Raw genomic sequence first — 22256 nt, 5'->3', positions numbered from 1 at the left:
ACGAAAGACACCCAGGAGGTGATATTTGGTGAGTGCAGTAGATACTTCAAATACAGCATGTCTTGAATTAGAGTTCAGATGGGCAATCAAGTTATTGTGGCATAAAACTTTTTCACACTTCAGCTGAGCCATAATGACTATTTGTGGGTGTGTCTGTAGTCCTTTGAAAATTACAGTGCAGGGACAAACAATATCCTGATCTAAATGGTGGATGAAGAAGGTGTGCAGCTGTTGAATGTGCTTTGTGTGTGCAGCCAGGCAGGTAAATGAAGAGGCTTCAGCATCTTTAAATCCATGCCTGACTTAGCTCAGGCTGCAAGCTAAACTACTCGTTTCTTCACAGTCGGTCTTGGCTGAGCTGTTGTTGCTCAGTTTATGTGCAGTTAACCTGTTCCTCCAAATAGACAGCATATGAACTTAGAGAACTGTTCCTACCACCTGTTCATGCCCACAGCATGCATCCTGCTTAGTCATTTCCTTTGAAAGTTAGAATTAAATATCAAGAAATATACTTTTGAGTCCTCTGGTCCAGAGATGCAGACCCACATACACAGATTCAGAGGCTCCATTCCGGCAGCGTCTGGACTCCGGCAGAGGGTCTGTCCTTAGTGAACGCTTCCTTTTACTGACAGCCTTAGGGTTCATCACAGGGGAAACAAAAAAGATAACAGCATTGTGTTCAGCAAAAAGAGTCCTGCAGCAGGTTCTTGGCAGATGATTTACAGCTAAATATGGAGCATTGAGAAAAAGGTTAAGCTTTAAGTCATGTTCCTCTCTCCTAATAATATTTTTCAGACTTGTGGACTCACAACTAATTTTGATCCTGAAGTGGCTTCAGAACATTAGCCGTGCCCACTTCAAATTTTCTTCTGTTTGCTCTGCTGCTCTTAGTGGTAAAAGAAAAGATTTTTTTCATCATCACTCTAAATCCCGTTAGCTCCATATTTGGAAAAGATTATAGATTTCATTAAAAAATGCACTTTGGAGGGGTATTTCTTAGTCTGAGTATTCTGGTTATGATTTCACACATGGAAAGTTTGTCCTAATTGTTTCACATTTAATACTCTTCATGCTTAAAAGAACAGTGTTAAAAGTGAAACACTCATTTTTTCCTCAAATGAGTTGCAAGTGGCTTCATTCCAAATTGGCACATTTGCTGTTAGTCAGCTCTTTTTTTTTTAAATAACTTTGTTTTCATAAAACAGGAGAACATCTGTTAGGACTTTTTGTCTTATAGCAAGCTTACCTATCATCTATTTTACTTTTCACAAAACAGAGGGTGATGCCAGATAGCAGGGCACAAAATGGGTAGAGGCAGATTGAAATTCCAAGTATTCCTACTGGAATTCATTATAGATTTGACAGTATTCTGGTTGACTTTCCAGTCATACAGCTATCAGTGGTTGGAGTAGAAAGTAAAACTTACAGGAACTGGCCATTATATCTACATAAATATGTGTAAGTATAAGTGGAAATTAGTCTAAATTACAATATGCATCACAAACTACCAGCTGCTGATTTTAACAGTACTGGCCAATGCTGCCAAGAGTTTGGTAGAAACTGGAGGGCAAAGATGCATAGTTCCATTTATAATAGCTCTCTGTGGGAAACACCCATTGCCTGAGATTTCTTTGAAGTCCTTTGTAGCACAATCCTTTATCCTGTCCATAGCAGGTTTTCATTCACTGATCTCCCTAGGCTTTGCAAAAGAAAGAAAGTGTTAATATCCGATCATAGCAGGGATGAGATGAAGTGGCCTCTTCCAAAGCCTGAGGAAAATAGCAAGGGAGGATGAAAAGCATAAGGAATTTACATCCAGTGACAGTCTTGGTTCTGAGCTTTTAAGTCTACAATATTGCCAGCTTCTTGGCTAGAGGGTCCCTTCCACCAGGGAAGGTGGAAGGCATGAGGCTGACTGGCTCCACTGCCCTGGCACTGAGACGGGCTGCACCTGGCCAAGACAATGCATGTAAGTGCTCTTCCTCAGCCTTTCCTTGCTACCGCCATGTCAGGGTTGGAGGTATTATTCATGAGTGCTGCAGTGCAAGGCAGAGGACATCACTCTCCATGTGCAGTGACCCACCTCCTTGTAGAACTCAAGGGGCTCAGTAATGGCACGTAAGGAAACTGAAGCTGGCTCTCCCTCATGCCTTAGATATGCGGTTCAGACCTCTTTGTCTTTGGAGCTGTGTCTGCAATATACTGTACTTCAACTAATTACATAACATAATGTTGGAAAGGCTTTTTAACTTCGAAGCATTGGTGTGCAAATGTGATTGTGCCAATTCCAGATTTTCACTGCTAATGAAGTCTTCCCATGCTGCTTGCTTTTTAGAAACTTTCCTGCTTAGGCAGGCCTTTGCTAGATGAAAAATTTCTTCTGTAGATATATGCTGAATATGTCATACCCACAGGGTAAAATGACAGCACTGAACAGTCACAGGCTAATATACTGTTAGTTAACTTCCCCACTTAGTCGTCTGCAGCATGCAGTCTGACATCTAATTAGTGTAAAACCCACCAGTCTTGTAAAACTGTCTTCAACCCCTATTGCTAATGTCACTTCAGCAGGTATTAGCCATGGTGGGATATTATATTTACAACTATGTGTTCATTACTAAATTTCAAATTCCTACAAAATGAGAGTGGCAGCTTCTTACAGAAGTCCCTCATATCTGTACAAGAGAATCTGCTCCTTTGAGAAGTGATACTGTCATCCATTCTACATGCATGTTAAAAGATGAGGGGATTCAGGTTGTACTAGCTTCTTCTAGTCATAATGCTATTCGGGATTTACAAATTCAAGAGGGCCTTGTGCTGTTTAAAGGGACACAAACCCTCAAATTAGGAGTAGGTTTAAAATGTGTTTACAGTAAGAGGTATAAATCGCTGGTTATTCACATGCCTTGTTACTCCAGACTTGGTGTTGGTTCAGCTCTGCCCATTACTGACTGACTTCTGTTGGCTTCACTGAATGATTTTTACAGTGCACACGTGATTAACTGTGTGTTAAAAAGCAAGAACAACAACAGAAGTGATTTCTGCTCACAGCAGAATATGAAAGACAGGAAGTGAGGGAGAGTATTATAGTCTAAACCAGTGTGACTGACCCATGCTTACTTGGAATGAATGAATAAGTATAAATCCAATTTTCCAAATATATTTTAGTGTTGCTCTAGAAGAACTTGGAAGTTTGTCAACATGATGGGCATTTCATGAAAGGTGCAGTCTCAGGCTAAAAGCTCAAATATTTCTTAGCCAAATGTTTCTTAAGGAAAAAACCTTCCATCAGAAAAAATCTGTAGCTGCCAATACAGCCTACAGAAGATATACATGAAAGACAGGGACTGGGAATTATGGGGGAGCACATGTTTTCTAATGAGAAAGTTCTGCATTTTAGAATCTTCTTTAATTTTTAAATGCTCCAGTTAGAATAAAAAATACCAGAATGTTTTCCTTTCTCTATCTACATTTTAGTAAATATAGAATAATAAATGTAAACCAATATAAAGTATATTTAATTTCTTTCCTAAAATCACCAAGTGTGATAAAATATATTTTTCTTATTTATTGTCAAAAGGCCCTATGCTTAATTGATGCTACAGTGTATGAAGAATGTAGGATTTGGCTCTAGTGAATCACAGTGCTGTTGTGAGCTTATTTGTTTAAACCCACACTGTTGTTTCTCTGTGGTTACTTTTAGCAACTGCATAGACAGATATAATCATGGCATGATTATTCCTTACCAGCTCATTGCTGCCATCCTCATCAAAATCCTCCTCTATCCCATCAGTCATATCTTCTCCATCCCCATCTGCATCTGGCCCTCCTTCAATTGGCTCTTCCGTAGAATTATCTGCATTCTCTGATATGCATTCCTCTTGAATCAAATCAGCATTATCTTCCATTTGTTTCTTTTGAGCTTCTGTAAGGAAAACATACTCTATAGAGATTCAGTAACCTTCCCTATTGGTGGCAAAGAAAAGTGCTCTGAGGAAGAAACCTAAGCTTCCCCTCTCCAGATGTGCTAGCTTTGTAAAATTCAGTTTATTGATACCTACCAGGCAAATATGATATACCCCCTTGTTTAAAAAAAATTATGCATAAGTCAATCTAGTGCAAACATGCTCATCTGTCCCATGCAGTAGCTGAAGGTGTGTTTTACCAGTGGATACAGCTTTCTGATTTTCTGGACTTTGCCTTGGGAATTCAATTGGCACAGTCACTATATATTTATTTATTTGCAGCCAATGAGAAGTATATAAATCTCTACGCTCTGAGAAGTGGAAGGCTGTTAATTTCCAATGAGTGAACAAAGATTTGCATAAATTTGTTGTGAATATATTTCAACAACCATACAAATCAAATCCTTCTAGACAACTGAACATATGTTTTATATTTTACATATGGACTAAAGTAGCTGTTTCTCCTTGCTGGTATAAGGTGCGAGGTAAATGGAGAATGCCCCTTCCGATTACCCAGCTATGGGGTTCCTATAATTTCTGCAAGGCAGTGAAAAAGAAGACCATTTCTATGGAGGCCCAGAGGATCTGTTCCACTTGGTTTGGCACAGATAGCTGCATTGTTGTGAATATGCATTTTAAGACTCCTGGATACACTGAAGAGTTTCATCCAGCCAACAGAAATCCAGAGGAGGATTGAGGGAGGAATGACAAAGACAGTGGCCAGAAGAATGTTTTGAGGGATCAGTCTTATTCTTATGCACATCAGGAGTTAAATGAAGAGGTTTATGTACTCAAAGTGAATATAGGCCAGAGAATTGGTTGCATGTAGCTGAAATACGAATGTCTTTTCAGTCTGAGAGTGACAATATCTGTCAATAATCAAATTTCTAGAACAAAACCATACATTTCTTTGTTAGATTAACTGTTCTATAATGCTAGTAGTACATCACCTATCTTGTTGGACAGCCAATGAATCTGCAGATTCCCTGAGAAGCTCTATATTTTTCAGCTCTATGAATACATTGTTATTTTACTATTAATTATTACCAACTGCACATAATAGTCCCTTTTTTTATCATAGTCTTAAATCAAGAAGTTTGCTTTCCCTTCTGCCTGTGCACATTTATTTTGCAACTTACTTTCATTTCTTCAGCCTGTTAGTCTCTAGTCCCTCATTTTCAAATTCATTAGCTGAAGACGTAGAACAATTGAGCTTTTATCCCTTAGTCACATAATTTCTTCAGAAAGATTCTTGGACTTAAAGAATAAAAGTAATCTTAGATAACTGCTTCAACAGTAGTCACACACAGTAGTAGAAGATTCAGCCTGTGGAGCCTCATGATCTATGTGTAAGGTAGTCTATAAAATACCATACTAGTTGTAAATTATTGTGTTACTTGTCTTACTGCACAAGGAAATGTGAATGCAATCAGCTATGTCTATGTCCTGCCATGCCACCTTCTGCTTCAAGTCACTTTTGAGATTAACCCATCTGTGGCAATGACACACTGAATCAACTTCGGTCAAAGCTTTCAAAAAAGGTTCCTGAAATAATGGACTTAATACTTTCAAATGGGAAAACTTTTAGGATACAACTGCTAAAAAATTAGGTCACACAGTTAATTTTCTGAATGAGAACGTACACTGGCTAACTCAGAACAGTATCAAATACTGGCTCACCATCTAACTCTTGGGCTCTTCTGAGAAGCTAACCCTGCCTTTCAGCATCCAGCTCTGATATTACAGGGAGAATATTTTCCTTTAATAATTTTTTTTTTTCACATCAGAAAACCTTCTTATCCCTGGCTTTGTAATTCAGATTTTTACAAAGAAGCTATTCCTGAAGTTTCCCTGTATAGAGGAAATCCTTTTATCTATAGCCCCCTACTGCAATGGTCACTTAGTAAAAGATAGAACAGCTATAAGAAGTTTTCACAGAGCTGTAGAACAGTAACCAACGTATGCACTGAACTTGTCCCGCTTGTCTGCTTAATGTATCACATTCTTCCAGATGTATAACTTTTAAGGTTAATAATTAAATATTCTTTCTGAAAGAGATGCAAACTTAAAAACCAAAAGGGCAAGATGATGTCTCAGTTTTTTGTTGTATGTAAATGAGACATAGATCCTCTCTCTGATCCCAGTCTAATGAGGCCACACCTTCTGGCAGAGGAAAGTAAGAAATAGTATTGTGAAATCATAGAGAAGGAACAAAATCATCACACATCTGACACCGTAAATGACATAGCTTAGCTACTAATGTAGCTTTCTTTTTAAACTGAGGAAGCAATCATCTGCAACTAATCACCCAGGCCGCATAACCCTCTTTATCAGCTCAGGATATGTAAATGGAGATCCACTCTTACTGGTCTCTCTGAGGTGTTTTTTCTCCTCATACCCTCTGATGGGAAAAGAAATATGGGGGACGGGTTCTGCACCTGATGTTTTAAAACATCAACAATTTGAAACCAGTTTTTAATCTCCGGGGATATTATTCAATGCTTGTCTTCAAAAGGCATAATAGTATGATTCAATACAAATCAACTTCCCTCTTTGAGCTGATTTCTATTTAAACGAGTTCAATACAGTCCTTTAGCAAAAATGAAAATTGGATATACAATAAGAAAGATGCAGGTTGTTTTGCATAGTAATGGATTTCATATAAAAGCTACCTGAAGTAGGGATGCACCATCTCAGACTATTTCAGTACGCAAGTGATTCAAAGGAGTGCCTTGCAATTACATCTTCACTGATTATACCAACTTTTATCTAACTTGCATAAAGTACAAAACAAAATATAATGAATACATATTGTGCATGGTTTTCCTGAAAGAGATAATCACATTCTGTGCTAATGGTTTACCTTAGGCTTGCAAAAAAGCACTCAACTTATTTTATGGGATAAACTATAACAGCTGAGGTATTGGTTCTTGTCTATCAACTTAGAAAATGATTGTAAATAAAAGGCAGAGGGTTTTTCAGAGCTGGTTTTGGTTTTCTGTTTTGTTTTGCTTGTGATTTTTTTTCTTGTTTGCTTGTTTGGTTTTTTTTATTTGTTAACCACAAAATATTTTTCTGCAGTGTTCTGCCCTAGGAAGATGTTCATTAGAGCTACTTCTAAATGTGAGAGAAGGTTCAGAGAGGTACTTCCACAATAGATCAGGAAATAGGGCAGGCATTTGGGAGCAGGAGGGATTCAGATCTAAATATCTATTTTGCCTGCAACATGTTCAAGAACCTAAACTGCTAATTCCCAAAAATGTCTTAGTCTTGATGCAACTCCCTTTATGTGTCCTATTGGGTCTTTTTGGCTTATCACATATCACATAATTCAGTGTGATATGACATATAACATATATCACATAACTTATGTGATCAGTTATCACATAACTGATTTGAGTTACGCAAGAGACACAAATCTGATGTTCAGACACCTAGGCAGCTGTGGATTATGAGGCAGAATTTCCTTCACATATTTCACACAAAATACATAAAAAGTTTTCATCAGAGAATGAAGGGAGAAAAAAAAGAAACTGAGATTTTTCATGAGAAAAGGCTTCCATTTCCCAGCTAACTCTCATAAAAATCAGCTTGCTAGTACACAGCTCCTGTGCAGAGATATACAGTGATTTATAAGGAAATAACTAAAGAAATACCATAGATAGTGGTAAGAACTGAGATTGTTTCCTATATATACTGTGGTGAAAATACAAACTCATAAATTCCTTGTAAGTGCTCAGCAGAGCTTTAAAGTGCTGCCAGGTGAGATCATTCATCTAACAAAATGACCGCTGTAATGATAGAAATAGATATTGATTAAATTAAAAAGTAGCGTTGGATTTTGTCATTCCCAAGGTTTGCCTCAAAACAAAACATTTCAAGCCGGAGAAAAGCTGACCTCGACGTGTTGCTGGTTTTATAGAGATGCCACAGCTTCACACAACAGTTTGGGTTGGAAGGGATCTCTGGAGTCTTCAAGTCCAACCGCTCTTCAAAGCAGGGCCAAACTCAAAGTTTGGTCCACGTCCATGGAGTTTTGGAGTTTTGAAGGCTTCCAAGGATGGAACAGCCACTTTCTCTCTGGGAAACCTGCTATGCTGCTTAGTTGCACTTCCTATATAAAACAGGAATTTCCCTTGCTGCAACTTGTGATTATTGCCCAGGCAATAATTCCTGATATAGACCATTTTACAATTCTAAATGTGGATAGCACAACATCCCCAGAGTCAACAACCTTTAACTTAATTCTGTCCAATCTTTTTATAGCGATATTTTGTTTCCAGAACATCTACCAAGACCTTTTATTTCCTTCTTTTTTTTTTTTTTTTTTAATTTTCCTACTGCACAATAGCAAACAATTCTTGAAATGATGTTGCATGCTCTGTGAATAATATCAGTTTATCCTCCCAATAGTTCTACCTGAGAATTAATGTACCTTGCTTTAGACCTCCATTATGTAACAAAAATTCTGGAAGGATTCCGTTCTCTCTGGTCTGTCTGTTTGACTAATAACTAGGCTGTAATTTAATTCATTTGACTGCAAATTGCTTTCACCTACCTGCTTCAGCTTTTTGCTGCTTTTCAATCTTTTCCAGTCTCCCTAGCAAGGAGTCAATTTTTGTTTTGATTTGGGTTAATTCCTTCTTGATTGTTTGCAACTCATCTGATTTCACTGTGGAAAGAGAGCAAAGATGTAAAACATGAAATTAACTATATTTGCAGCCCCTCCTGAACAAAATATGTTTCTTTTCTTTCCTCTGTAGTACCCAAAATCTACTGTCTCATTTCTGTCAGTATTTTTATAGATTTAACTTTTAAAATGAACAGTGTCAGTTAAAAATGGTGAATCCTAGGAAATCACAGAGTTCTAAGCCCTAATGGCAACAGGTTATGTGAGGTATATTGCTTTGTAATAAGCAGTTCAGCAAAATGTCTCAAGGGCATTCTTAGTATTTCCAAGTAGCTGTTACTGAAAAACAGCCTATAATGAAAGAGTGATTCAAATATGACAGACAGTTCACAATCTTGCAATGCTATTTTGCTGGACTATTTTGTAATAACAGAGACAATAATAAAAAATTCCCTCACAGTAATAGTAGTTATTTTTCAACAAGTGTGAATGGTAACGTAAATTCTAGGGCAGCCAGGAATGCAATAGTATGTTCCAGTCAACAGCTTCATTGCAATAGGTTTTAAGTATTATTGCTTCAAAAGCTTTCAGTTCTGGTAATTTCATGTACTTTTCCCAGCTATGGATATCATATAAAAATATTTATTTTTATGATCACATCCAGCGACATGGAGGCATTGACTATAAATGACGTGCTGAAGTTTCCAAATCTGTGTTGTGTTGCATTGCATTATTCTTTAATTTATGTGCATTATTGCTCTCATTGTCTAATGCAAGAAGGAGGACCTGACTTGGTGGTATTTTGGCTTCAGAAGAAACAGCACTGCAGTCCTCGTGAATGACCTTATTATTATGACATGATCAAGATATATTTTTATGCTCAGAAGATAGTCCAAACAAATCCACTTGCCCTGTCTGTGCTAAGATGTAATGTTGAAAAGGCCCATGGGAGAAAATGGGAAACCTGTGCTAGCACGGGAGATTAAAGTAGTTTATAAAGGTCAAGAGCAGGTAACATAACTGTCACACTTACAACCTCTTTTAGGAAGAACTGGACCATCACCTTAAACTGTGAGAGACTGGCAATGGAAGAACACCGGGTAGTATTACTACTCTATCCTTACCACTGCTGAAGGAGGATGTGCATTGACTTGGTGTGTATATCCAGAGCCTGGGAAAAGGGATGTTCTGCCATAGAAAAGGACATGTTCCTTTTCTGTCCAAAGGGTCTCCTGGCTGTAACTTGCCATATCAGTCCTGTTTATTAATTCTTGGGCATGTGTCTCATCATGGTGTCTCGTGTATTTTTTATCAGATAGTCAAAATCTTATGATGAAGTGTGCAGGCAAGTTACTTCATGCTTCAGTGATAGTAAACGAGTATGTGTTTTCATCAAAATCAGCCTTATTGCAAACTTGGAGCACATTCACTGAGGTTGAAACAAAGGCTTTTTATCTTAGAGTTTGGGCTGTGTGCATTATAGTTACAAGTCAGCTAAAAGCAGTAAGTTGCTACATGTGGTAATGAACTTGCTTAATTATGTGCTTATATTAAGAAATTGTATATCTCACACTGTCTCAGTCTGAAATCTCTGGTATATTAAATGAATGGTAGGACTTAACTAAGCTTAAAAGTAACCTTAGAGCTAGACCTTTATATGCTGTACAGTATTTGTTGTTATTATTCTGTATATTTATAGAGCAAGGCTTTAAAGTGTTCTTAGAGAAATAATGGGTCACTGTCCAATTCACCAGATCTGTAACAAAATGCTAAGATTCTGACAACTGTATATTTAGAAGGTTACTGCTTCCCCAGGGGCACTGGCTGGTCCATGCTGGATTAGCAACGTGGTGCAGATAACAGGGTGAAATAGCATGAATCTGTCCAATGGCGAATGCTAAGCGTTTGCTCCGACTCACTATGAAGCCAGCTGGCAACATGTTCCATGTGGCCAAGCTGTTATGTTAGAGGTGCTCCCTTGAAAGGCACATCGCAGGCTTGCCAAGAGTAAAAGATCAAAAGTGAGAAGCGACACTACAAGGACCTAATGGTATTTGTTCCCAGTCTAGAAAGCAAAGCAGAAAACACTTGCACTTCTGAGTTTGATAGTGAAAAAGGCATATACATAGGATTACTGTTCAACTGAGGTCAAACCTGCTTCACAATGGGTTTCTTGTGGCGTCTCAGTGAGGAATCAGTTTAGAAAGAAGACTGTACCAGAGGGAGCATGGGTACAACAGTGAGGATTCAATAACAAACAAAGAGGCTATAAATGACTGAGGAGTCTTATTGCTACCTTGTAAAATTCCCCTATGCCAAAACCTTTTCCTCAAGCTGTGGCAACTGAATGTGTAACTTATCATTCACATTTAATGAGGTGATTCCATCATACAGTCAGTCACTTCAAGTTAATACTAGAAAGAACTGAAAGAAAAAAGAGAAAAATTCCAACAAATCTGCAAAGTTAAAAATTTTCACCGTTTCCAACATTGTGCCGATGTAATTTTTTAAGTTACTAATTGTCTTGCAGGAATTGTACAAATCTTTTAAATCATTCTAGAGAAATTCCACTCTCAGTTATATTGTAGGTATTTTTTTCTGTAGTAATCAGCAATTACTAAAGACAAATTATGAAGTGTCCTTATGGGCAAAATACACCCTTGTGACAAAGAAGGCTGTCAGTATCCTAGGCTGCATTAGGAGGAGTGTTGCCAACAGATTGTCATGGTTTAGGCATATGTGGCAACTAAGCAACACACAGCTGCTTCCTCACTCCCTAAACTCACCCCTTCTCCCCAGCAGGATGGGGAGAAGAGAGCTGGAAGGGGAAAAGTGAGAAAACTTGAGGGTTGAGATAAGAAGAGTTTAGTAGTTGAAATGTACTACTACTACTGCTATTACTACTATTACTAATGAGAATAATGTAATGAAAAGGAAAATAACAAAGAGAGAGAAATAAACCCAAAGAAAAACAACTGATGCCAGTGAAATATGTTGTTCACCACCAACTGATCAATGCCCAGCCAGTCCCTGAGCAGCAGACCCTAGCCAGCCTCCCCCCTAGTTTATTGTTGAGCAAGATGTCGTACGGGATGGGATGTTTCTTTGGTCAGCCTGGGTCAACTGTCCCAGCTGTGCCCCTTCCCAGCATTTTGTGCACTCCCAGCCTGCTCACTGGCAGGGTGCTGTGAGGAGTAGAGGGAGGACTTAACTCTGTGTAAGCACTGCTCACCAATAACTGAAACACCTGCGAGTTATCAACACTTTTTTTTTCCAGCATGAATCCAAAACATAGCCCCATATGAGCTACTGTGAAGAATATTAATTCTACCCCAGCCAAAACCAGCACACCCCTCAACACAGCACTTGTGAGGCAACATCTGGAGCATTGTGTCCAGTTCTGGGCTCCCTGATACAAGAAGGAATGACGACAAAGTCAGACTCTTCTCAATAGTGCCCACTACCTCATGAAAGATAATTGGCACAAATCAAAGCATGGGAAATTCCATCTAAACACAAGAAAAGGCTGCTTCATTTGTGGGGGTTTTTTTGTGTTTTTTTTTTCGCTGTGTGGGTGGCCAAATGCTTGTACAGGTCACCCAGAGAGGCTGTGGAGTTTCAACCTTTAGAGATATTCAAAAGCTGCCCGAGTACAACCCTGGTAAACTTGCTGTAGATGGTCCTGCTTAGGCAGGGCAGTTGGACCAGGTGAGCTCCAGGTGTCCCTTCCAAACTCAACCGTTCCGTGATTCTGTGATAGAAAGCTTGGGAAGAACTTTAGGCTCTTTATGATGAAGTCAAATGTAAAAACTGTATATACTGTACTTCAAGTGTCTTCCTTTGAGTATATAAATTCTCCTTTAAAATGTCACAGATTTTTTTTTCTTCAGGCAAGAAATAAAGCAATTGATAAACATGAAAGCAAATCTGCATGAGTCCAAATATCTGTTCATCTGCTTTTGAGAAATAAAATAGAAAAAAAAAAAAAGTAGCTTACTGCATGTTTTTTTTTCCTATTAGCAGATAAGCAAAAGCTAGCAGGTGACAGAAATGCATGTGTTGGAAAGGAAAGAAATTACTAATGAAATTCCCCAAACACTGGCATCAAAATGGCTAAATATCTTCAACAAATATTTTTGACTTTGATGCCAAAAAGTAAATAAACAGGTTAAATTTGCTGATGACATAAAATTGGAAGGTATCATCTATTCAAAGTGAACTGGAATGGAAGGTGATTTTAAGGCTTGCTACCACTGAAAAAAGATGCAATGTAATTGCACTGGAATAAAGTCCCACACCTGACTAACAGCAGAGCTCCTACTCTTAACATTGAAGCTGCTCAGCAAAAAAAGATAGTGACAGAATTATCCTTGGGTGTAGCTGTAATCTCAGGTTGACAACAGGCCACACTATAATGTAGCCATGAGAAAGAAAATGCAGTGTTATGATGTCTCAAATGTTGTATTGCTAAAGATGAAGAAGTACAATGACATTTTACAAAGACCTGGCGATATCTGCGTCTGGAATGATGCATACAGGTTAAACCACTGAATTCTGTTGTGTGTGGGGAGTGGGGCCATGAAGATGAGTATAAGAATGGAAAGCCTATAGTGTGACAGAAGTTTTGCTTGTTTGCCTGAGACAAAAGAGGGCAAAAGGAAACAAAATTTTAAAGCTAAAGCCGTGTTGGCACAACAAATGGATATGAACAAATAATAAGAAAATTTAAGCAGGAAATTAAAGAAACAGAGACAAAAAACAAACCCTAACTAGCTTTGAATTGGAGCTTAAAGGATTAGATGGCGTGCCCACTTGCAACAGTAATGAATTAGAATCAGTGACCCTTTCCAGCCCTCTGCTGGGAGTGCAAGGGCCTTCCAGAATGCATCGTTCATTGAAGCATGTAGCACCAAAGGAGACAAACTGCATCTGGCTCAAAACAAGAGATTTAAAATTGAGATCAATCACATTTTTAGAAATGAAAGGGCTAGTGTTGAATTACAGCTATATTTGTGAAACGTTTTTTGCCATAACTATAAACCGATTCATCCACAAAGCATGATTTAGATTTTTTTTTTAAATGTCATGTATTTTTGTCTAAACCTTCATGTTTAATATAAAATATTTTATCATATTGCATTACTTTAGATTTCACTGAAAAATTGGTTAGCTAATGAAGTTAAATTTAAATGAGTGAGAATGAATCAATTTAAAAGCACAGTTCAGGACATATTGTAACATCTTAAGGGTCTACTCCTTAATCTCAAACACACAGGGCATAAAAAATTTGATCAGTGTTTTCCTCTTGTTTCAGATGTGTAGAATAAAAGTGCATATCCCAAGAGCTTCAGTTTGTATATTGACAGATTTTTTCCCAGTTCTAAACAGCAATCTGCATCTGCTGCTTCATACCATTAATGTGAAGAACTACTATGTGTAGTTTCCACATCAAAATGTTGAGTCACTTTAAATAGTGTGAAAAGGCTGATTAATATTTTTTCTGGTCTTTGAAGTTAAGAAAAAAACAAAATGTTGTCAACTGATCTTTGACAAAATATAGATTCAGGAAAGAAATAAAGTCATTTTGTGTTTTGGAAGCATACTTCAAACACATTGCAACTTTTTGGTAGAAGAATAATTTACTGCACTGGCAGACATTGTTTTTGCAGACGTAGTCATCAATAAGCAAGGCATTTTTGGCATTATGTTTTTACAACGTCTTTGCTTTGCGCCACAGCAAACTTCTGGGTTTGAATTGCTGGTTTTCAGAAGTGAGTCCCTCTAATCCTGGTAATTACACTGAGAGGTTCTCTCTGACTTTTAATACTTCATGTATGGGTTCATTTTCTGAATTCAGTCTGAGTGGAGAACAGCTATGACAACAGTCATGCCTATGAGATTTCTGCTTAAATCTTGAAAGTCTATTAGGGGGTGTAACCTGATGAGAGTTTTCCTATTTGGAGGTGAAATCTTTCAAGCATAGGCAATACCATTTTGATACAGTTAATTCTGGACCTGCGATTAAGCTCTTTTATAGTATTGAATTTCATTAAACCCTAAAATAGCTTCTTTTCCACTATGTTTCTTCTTATTGAATAGATCCTTTATTTAACTAGCAATAAATTACAAGTAGAATCAATAGTGCATTAGTTCAAGTGGTTCAGATTAGCAGTGTAGAGTAAGGGGCAACAAAATATTAAATTGCTTCACCCCATATTTCAATATAGCCAACTTTTCCAAGAAAATAGCAAAAGAAGCCCCAAACCATGTTCTTTATTTTCCAACTTGAAGCCCCCAAGGGACTGGTTCAGTTGTTTCTCTGATAAGCGTCTTACATTAAGCTGATTATATTCCTGTCCAAGTCAACAAAATTGTGTTTCTACTTTTACAATGGGTTGGTTGGACTTGACAAAAAGGGAAGTAATTCTATGGGGAATTCAAGCATGAAAGTCTGTATACTGTGTGTCTAACTCCTTTTAAAGGTGTGCTGTATGCAGACAGAAAATTTTCTGCAGTTTATTCTAACACGATAAATAGTCTTTGCAGTTGTGTGCCAAATGCCATTGTAAAGAACTGAGGGTGGAAACTCAACAAAGGCCAAAACTTCAGGCCACGTTTTTAGCAATACATCTTGTAGCTCTCCTTTCAGTGTTAAAGAGCTGGATCTTGTCACTTGGTGCTCCAAGACTGACATTTTTAGAGTTCACATCACACTTGAAAAAGAAGGATAATTTTACTGGCCATAACACTGTCAGGATGTCTAGACTCCTGAATTCACTTCCATTAAATAATTTTTAGGTTCTGAAACATTTGCGATGTTATGATAACAGCGTTTTGGAGGTCTTATATCAAGTAGCTGTGGGTACTCAGACTAGGGATAATTCCTCTAATCTACGTTATGCATTACTTAAATCCTCACATGGTACTACAAAAGATTTTCTGAAATGCAGTATAAATAATAAAGCAAATTTGGTGATTATTACGAGGAACAGGTATCTATATGCTAATGTAATATGTTCTGTCCCATTCAACACAACGAAGACCCAAATTTCTGGGTGAGAGATTTCCTTGACATCTATTGGGATATACTAAGGTCCTCAGCTCTCCAGAAGATTTTTTGAGTTACTCTGAACAATGAGAAGTATGTATACAAAAAAACTTATCTAAAAATAATTTGTCTTCTCAGGGAAAAGTGAGTCCAAAAAACCTATTCTTATTAGACTATGCTTTAGGAAAATTAGTGAATTGAATGCACTGATACTACTAGCTTTTCATATGGATAAGACAACAGTAAAGGATGAAAAAAGGAGATCTAATGAATGAATCTGCAAGTATATATACTTACTAAAGCTTTGATTCACTGTGTGAAAACCCAAAGACCCAAGGGCTGGAAAAAGCTATCAAAATAATTTCAATTCTATGTCTACTAAAGTGAAGATCTTGAGCTGCATGCTTTCTTTTAAATTAATATAATTAATATTAATCATAATTCATTACTTAAAGTATGGAGGAAAGACAAAAAATAGCTATGGACAGTGGATTAGTTCAAGATGTATATGAAAATGTCTAGACTCATGTTTATCATCCAGAGAACAAAGGAAGTGTTGCTACTCCCAAGCATCCTCTTAGGGTGCGTGTGAGCTCCATAATATTGAACCTAGATTGAAATGTCTTCCCGTGTGCCAGCTATCAAAGCTCCAGCCGCTGGTAATGGGCATATAGCCAGTTCATTCTTTGGAGACTTGTGTGTGATGCATCTATACAGACAACAGAGACTTTCTTTCTCAGAACATCTTCCTTTCTAAGGAATTGTTTGAGCTCCTTATGTCACAGTGTGCAACATTAGCTCTGTTTATCACATTTACATTCTTTCAGTCACATGCATGTTTATTACATTTCTCCTTTTGCGGTCTCTGATACCATCAGTTCATACAGTAGGATCAAGAACGGAGATTAGTGGGCTCACTGGAGGTATATCTTCTTTGTTAGGTGCTAATATGTGAGACTTGGGCATGTTAAGAGGAAATAATTGGCCCATGTCGGTGCCATAATTAATCCCTGTTGCAGTAAGGTACAGTGTTGGTGGATTCACTTATTTCATGATTGTGCTTTGTTAGCATAATGTTTTGTTAGCCAGTCCGGCACTCCAAGTGTCTTATTGAAGTCCCTTCATTCTTTCTAATATCTGATCCCTACCTGATCTTTCTCTTCCTCTTCCAGTGACGCTTCCAAGGACAGTATCACTCCACATAAGGGGCAGGGGAAGACAGGTGGGTGCTGAAAGATGCACGAAGAGGAAGATGAAGTTCCCTGGACATATTATGGAGTGGGGGTCTTGGTCAGCATAGAGGAGGGAATGCTTATTGTTCATCAGCTCTTCTAAGGCCAACTCACTAAAGAACAGTTGAATAACCCCAAATTGACAATCCTGATTTGGATTCCCTTTTGAACAGGCAAAGACACTTTGCCTCTTTCTACCATAAAATGAATCTGGCAAAAAAAGGACACACAGCCCAACCTCCCCATGCCCCCAGCCCACTTCCCACCAGCTCGCATACAACCTTAAAGTCTCCACAGAAATCAGTGTGCCTTTGTTTATAACAAGATTAATAGCTTTGCTTTATTATCAGCCGTTCAGAAGACCTCATGGTGTATAAGCAGTCAGGATGACAGAAGATTTTAAACAGGCTTCTAATAAGGCCAAGGGACTGGGTCAAATGTTGATGGGATTTCCTTCAAAACCTACATCAGTGTGCCCTTTGACTTGCATGAAAGGCATGTCAGCTTTAGTAATCAAACCAGCTTGTCAAGCTAGAGGCTAGGGTAGGAAATAACTGCAACAGAGCTATATAATGGAAGATGTCTGCTTGCAGAAATTACTAGGATCATTGTTTCAATAATATCCAACTGAAATGAGCAACTCACATTTGGATCCTGAGGAAGAAGCCCCACTTGAGGTGGATCGTGATGCTCCTTTCATGGAGAACACCCCTTTGCCTCTGCGAGTTGTTGTCACAGCCACACGAGGACGTTTCAGTGGAATTACTGCACGAGGTGGTGGGGGGACACGGCCGTGGTAATCAAACAACCTAGAAAAAATAAAGTCAGCTGGACTCCATAAAACCTTATATGATTTCAAGTCATGGAAGCCCTGTCAACAAAATTTTCATGTTATCTTTGAGAAAATTACCCTTTTAAACTGTAATCACTTTAGATCACAGTCAAATTAGATTTCAAGGACCTATGCACATTAAGTGCCATATTTAGATTTCAGTCACACACCAGTGCATACCTCATATTTTTTGTGTAATTTAAATGAGGGATGCGTTATGGGACCGTGTCATTTGCAGTATGGAAAATCCATAACCTGCTTTCCACAGGTCCACAGCATTTCATTGCACACAGCTATTAGCAATACATTTTGTTGTGGTGACATTTCAGCTCCTTTATTACATGCATGGCTTAAATTCTAATTTTCTACCTCCCATCCTTAAAGACAGAAAAAATCTGAACTTTTCTGAAGCCAAACATTGCCATAAAGAAATACCTTGCAGTTTCTAAAATAGCAAAAGAGTATTTATAGTGAGGCACCTGTATGTCCTTCTGAATGCATACAAAAGAGGTCCCAGCATATGCTCTCTTTATTAAAGAATGAGTTGATGTAGGATGACTAAAATACCCAAGCATGCTTAATAGAAAGAAGTCTCGTTCAAACACCACTGTAGCAAGTAAATATTCAGAGAATTACTAGTCAATAAAAGACATCCTGGAACCAAAATGTACTATTGTTCCCAAACAGAATACCCAATCCTAAAAACACAGTTATCACCAGGTGACTAACCTATGTAGAAGAAAACAAAAGCAATAGAAAAGGTGATTAAAACTACATATATATTTAGAAAATTAAAACCTATGGGCTTTCCATCTGGCAGGTCAGGAGAAGAAAGTTCAGAAAATTAAGATTTCCTGTTCAGAGACTGAAGCAGAGGAACAAGCAACATTCTCATGAAATGTTCTTAAGTTTCTTTCAAATGATACTTGCAACTAGTAACTATGGAAATTTATAACTGCATGTTTACTTTTAACAATTCTGACTACTGTTGCCCAGCTGGGCATATAGATACACATTTGAAAACAGATGCCCAAGAAGCAATAATTCACTCACCACGCTCTAACTGCATGCTGAACAGGAAGCAGAATCAAACTTAAGTCTCTTCTAGCCTGTTTTCTGGCAAGTAAATATCTAATGCTTAAATCCCAGGATTCTTACTGTTGTCCGTACCATAATCCTACAGGCAATATAACCAGCTCCTTCGTTTTTCATAGCTGCCTAAAAAATGTGTCACAGAGACCATGTCACTCCCCTGAACTTGAACCCTGTGGCCTTGAATACTCTTGCTGAATAAGCAGTTTCTAGCCATTGTGAGCATAACTAAAAAATTACATATGAAGGTGAACACTAAAATATTTTTGGGACTTTTAAAAGAGATATTATTATTTATTGTCACTCATCATTTATCACATTGGATGATCTGGAGGTTAGCCACAACCTCCATTTGACACTACTGGAAAGAATGTTTCAGAACTTTTTATCATTATTATTATTATTTCTCTTATTTTATTATTATTATTCCAAATTTTTCTATCTTCCAGTATTTCGTGTTGTACTGGTTTAAACCCAGATGGTAACTCAGGACCATGCAGTTGCTCTCTTACCCCCCCACCTTCCTCTCCTGAAAGATTTATACATCAGAAAATTTCACTATTGAGTAGATTTACATCACATTTCACTCAGTGGTTTTCCATAATAAGACAATCATCAAGATAGATAGACACCAAGTTCTACAGCAACTACCTTTAATATCTCATAAGTATTTTATTGTGGAAATATGACCATTATAGTTGTTCATTTGTACTACCCATAATATACAGAATTAGAAAAAAAAAAAAGACATATAGCTTTAATATTCAGGTGGCATAGATCAGAAACAGTACTCTGTTAAAAACATAAAAATCCATTGATGAAATTCAGAGCATTAACCTTGGGTAAAGTAAACGTAAGCCTGTGGAAGTTAACTTTTTATAGACATGAGCTTTTCCTACTGTCAAGGCTAGACTAATCAGGATTAAATTACACTGATGTCTTTTACTCCATGTTTATAGCTCACTGTTTTTAGCTGTGTCCAAAGGGAGCATGGTCATTTACATACAAACCCAAAACTAATAGTTCAAATTAAACCAACTCCAGGAAAACAAAACAAACCAAAACACCCTCCTCCCCCCCCCAAAAAAAAAAAGAAAAAAAGAAGAAAGGTATTATGTCTATATTTTTCCTACAGTGTTTCTAAGCAGAAAGATATATAGCGCATGATACCTTAACTTCAGGGTAGAAACCACTCCCCTGCTATTATCATACATACATACATATTCTATATACATAAAAGAAATATCAGATTAAAAGAGGCTGGTGAAGCAATACTTTGTTCCCTTCTAACTCACTTGGCCTATGCTAAGGCAGGCTGTTGTAATGCGGAAACACAGCACTGCTGGATCATAAGTTGGTTATCCATGGTCATCCATGTTAACCTTGTGTTGTGGTGACTCTGCTACATATAAATGAATAAATTCCTATAGTGCTAAGCTAAACTATGTATATACTCAAAGAACAAGTCTCCAGTTGCTCAGGTATCCACATTTCTTTTCCTCCTTTAGAAGCGCATATGCTGTTCATATTGTGTGTTTTTTTCTCTTAAGGTCCTTTTAGCCTTCTAAACATTCTTGGAAGACATATTTTTCAGGATACATTCCATATCTTTTCATACACATGGATGAAAAGACAAAGACATGAGTGCTATGCTGAAGAATTTTACAGCTGCTATATGTTCCTCTGGAAGAATTCTGTAGGGATAAACACTGAGCAATTAAACTATCACTGAAATGTTCTGCACAGAAAATGCCCCAAAAGCTCTTAGAGAAGGATAAGACCAAAAGAACTGTTTAATGTGCATGCATGCATTTGGTGGTGGTAATCTTCTCTGTTTGTGATATATTCAAATAGTCTTATTCTGATACACAAGAGAAGTAATGAAATGAATAATATGTAAAATCAGAACAGACCTGTCTAACCAAATGATGTGATTACATTATAAACAAACAGTAGAAATGATGTAGGATGTACAAAAATATAACCACACATACCGATTGTAGAAATCATCTCTGTAGTAATCATAATCAAAGACATAACCACTGTGGAAAAACACAGAAAAAAAGGAATGAACTGGTTTATAGAAATATACACATTGATTAAAATTTCTGCGGTAATATTGGCTTACTTTCACTTTCCGAGACCTTTTTAAAAGTCCTTCCGCTTCTTTTCAACAACCATATACTGTACATTATGTTTGTCAATGCTGTTGTCAGCTATCACTGTAATATATTTGGAAATGTGAAATCCAGGACATGCAGAACAGTGTAAACAGTTGACAGCGCATATAGAAAGGATTTAACACAGCATGACAGCTCTGTAATTAGAGGATCATTATCATGTAATTCTCTGAGTGATCAAATGAAGGGAGCACTCTTAATACTGAAGCCCTCTGCTGGGGTAACATAGCATAATCAGTAGACAAGTAAGAATGTTAAATACAGGAAAGATTGGTAAAGGGGTGAATAGGTGAGCTACCATAAGACAATGAATTTGATTTATAAGAAACATGAAAAGGATTGGACTGCTGGTCATTGAGTTCACCAAATCTTTCCTTATAAATAGAAAAGGAAAAAAGTTAGAAAAAATGAATGCTGCAAGCAATAGTGTTATAGGGATGCTTTTCCTCTCAGGCTCAGAAAGGAAAATATAGACCAATCTGGGAAAAGCAGGCAGCATCAAGGGAAACAAATATACGTAGGAAATTGCAGAGGTCCAGGGAAAACTATTTTTGCGATGTCAATTGCAAAGTCAATCCTAGATTGATCTTCCTAGTTTTGCATTCCATTAGCATCTTTCTACCTTTATGGTGAAGAAATAGCAATGTAGTCTATCTCTCTCACACGTTCAAGAAAATAGAAACAAAGAGTTAATAAATCACAAGGGATTTGTACTCTGCCTGATGAAGGACTAGTAACACAAATCCTAAGTTGGTCACTTGCCTGAGAAGGGCGATTATGAATAGTAAAGGTAAGAGGCATTAAGAAGTACCACAAAAAAGGAGATTTCGGTAAGAAAGCAGAAAGGTAGAAAGGAGAGAGAAGAAGAAGAAAACATTTACTGAATGTAAAGGGAGATGAATGATGGTAGGTACACATTAATGAAGCTTGTCTTCACGGAGAATGGACTTGTGGCTAATTTCTGCTCTTGAACACTGAGCAAAATGTCTTCTGGGGGAGGGGGGTAGTACATAATTTGAAGAATGGGTCAAAAATTCTCAAGTTTTTTGCTTTTCTTAATCACATAATGCCTCTTTCTCCTTTTCTTCCCTTCCCTATGTTTCAGAGGTTGACCATTAAAAAAGGGGAAAAAATAAATTTGACAGCTTAAATTACTTCAATAACCATTTCATCTCAGTGTTTTGATTTTGAAGGCTTGCAATTTCCCCTGTCTGCAACTGGCAAAAATATCCATCAAAGGAGGTCACCTCTGCCACATCTACTTTGGATGCAAGTGC

At 37.5% G+C, this 22256-nt stretch overlaps 1 protein-coding gene across 1 annotated transcript in view; it reads right to left on the bottom strand.

Moving 5' to 3' along the window:
- The window catches only part of RALYL (RALY RNA binding protein like), a 505944-nt gene that overhangs the window by 54906 nt on the left and 428782 nt on the right, over positions 1-22256 (bottom strand). Inside the window, exons 5-9 of the mRNA XM_065669147.1 lie at positions 20794-20841; positions 17521-17684; positions 16792-16872; positions 8524-8637; positions 3747-3925 (exon numbers count right to left, since the gene is read on the bottom strand). Coding sequence (XP_065525219.1) covers positions 3747-3925; positions 8524-8637; positions 16792-16872; positions 17521-17684; positions 20794-20841 — 586 coding nt within the window. The remainder of the gene's footprint in view (positions 1-3746; positions 3926-8523; positions 8638-16791; positions 16873-17520; positions 17685-20793; positions 20842-22256) is intronic.

The sequence above is a fragment of the Lathamus discolor genome, chromosome 2, assembly GCF_037157495.1.
Source record: "Lathamus discolor isolate bLatDis1 chromosome 2, bLatDis1.hap1, whole genome shotgun sequence".
NCBI lineage: Eukaryota > Metazoa > Chordata > Aves > Psittaciformes > Psittacidae > Lathamus > Lathamus discolor.
The sequence above is the reverse complement of the archived record's forward strand: the minus strand, read 5'-3'. Positions and strand labels throughout refer to the sequence as shown.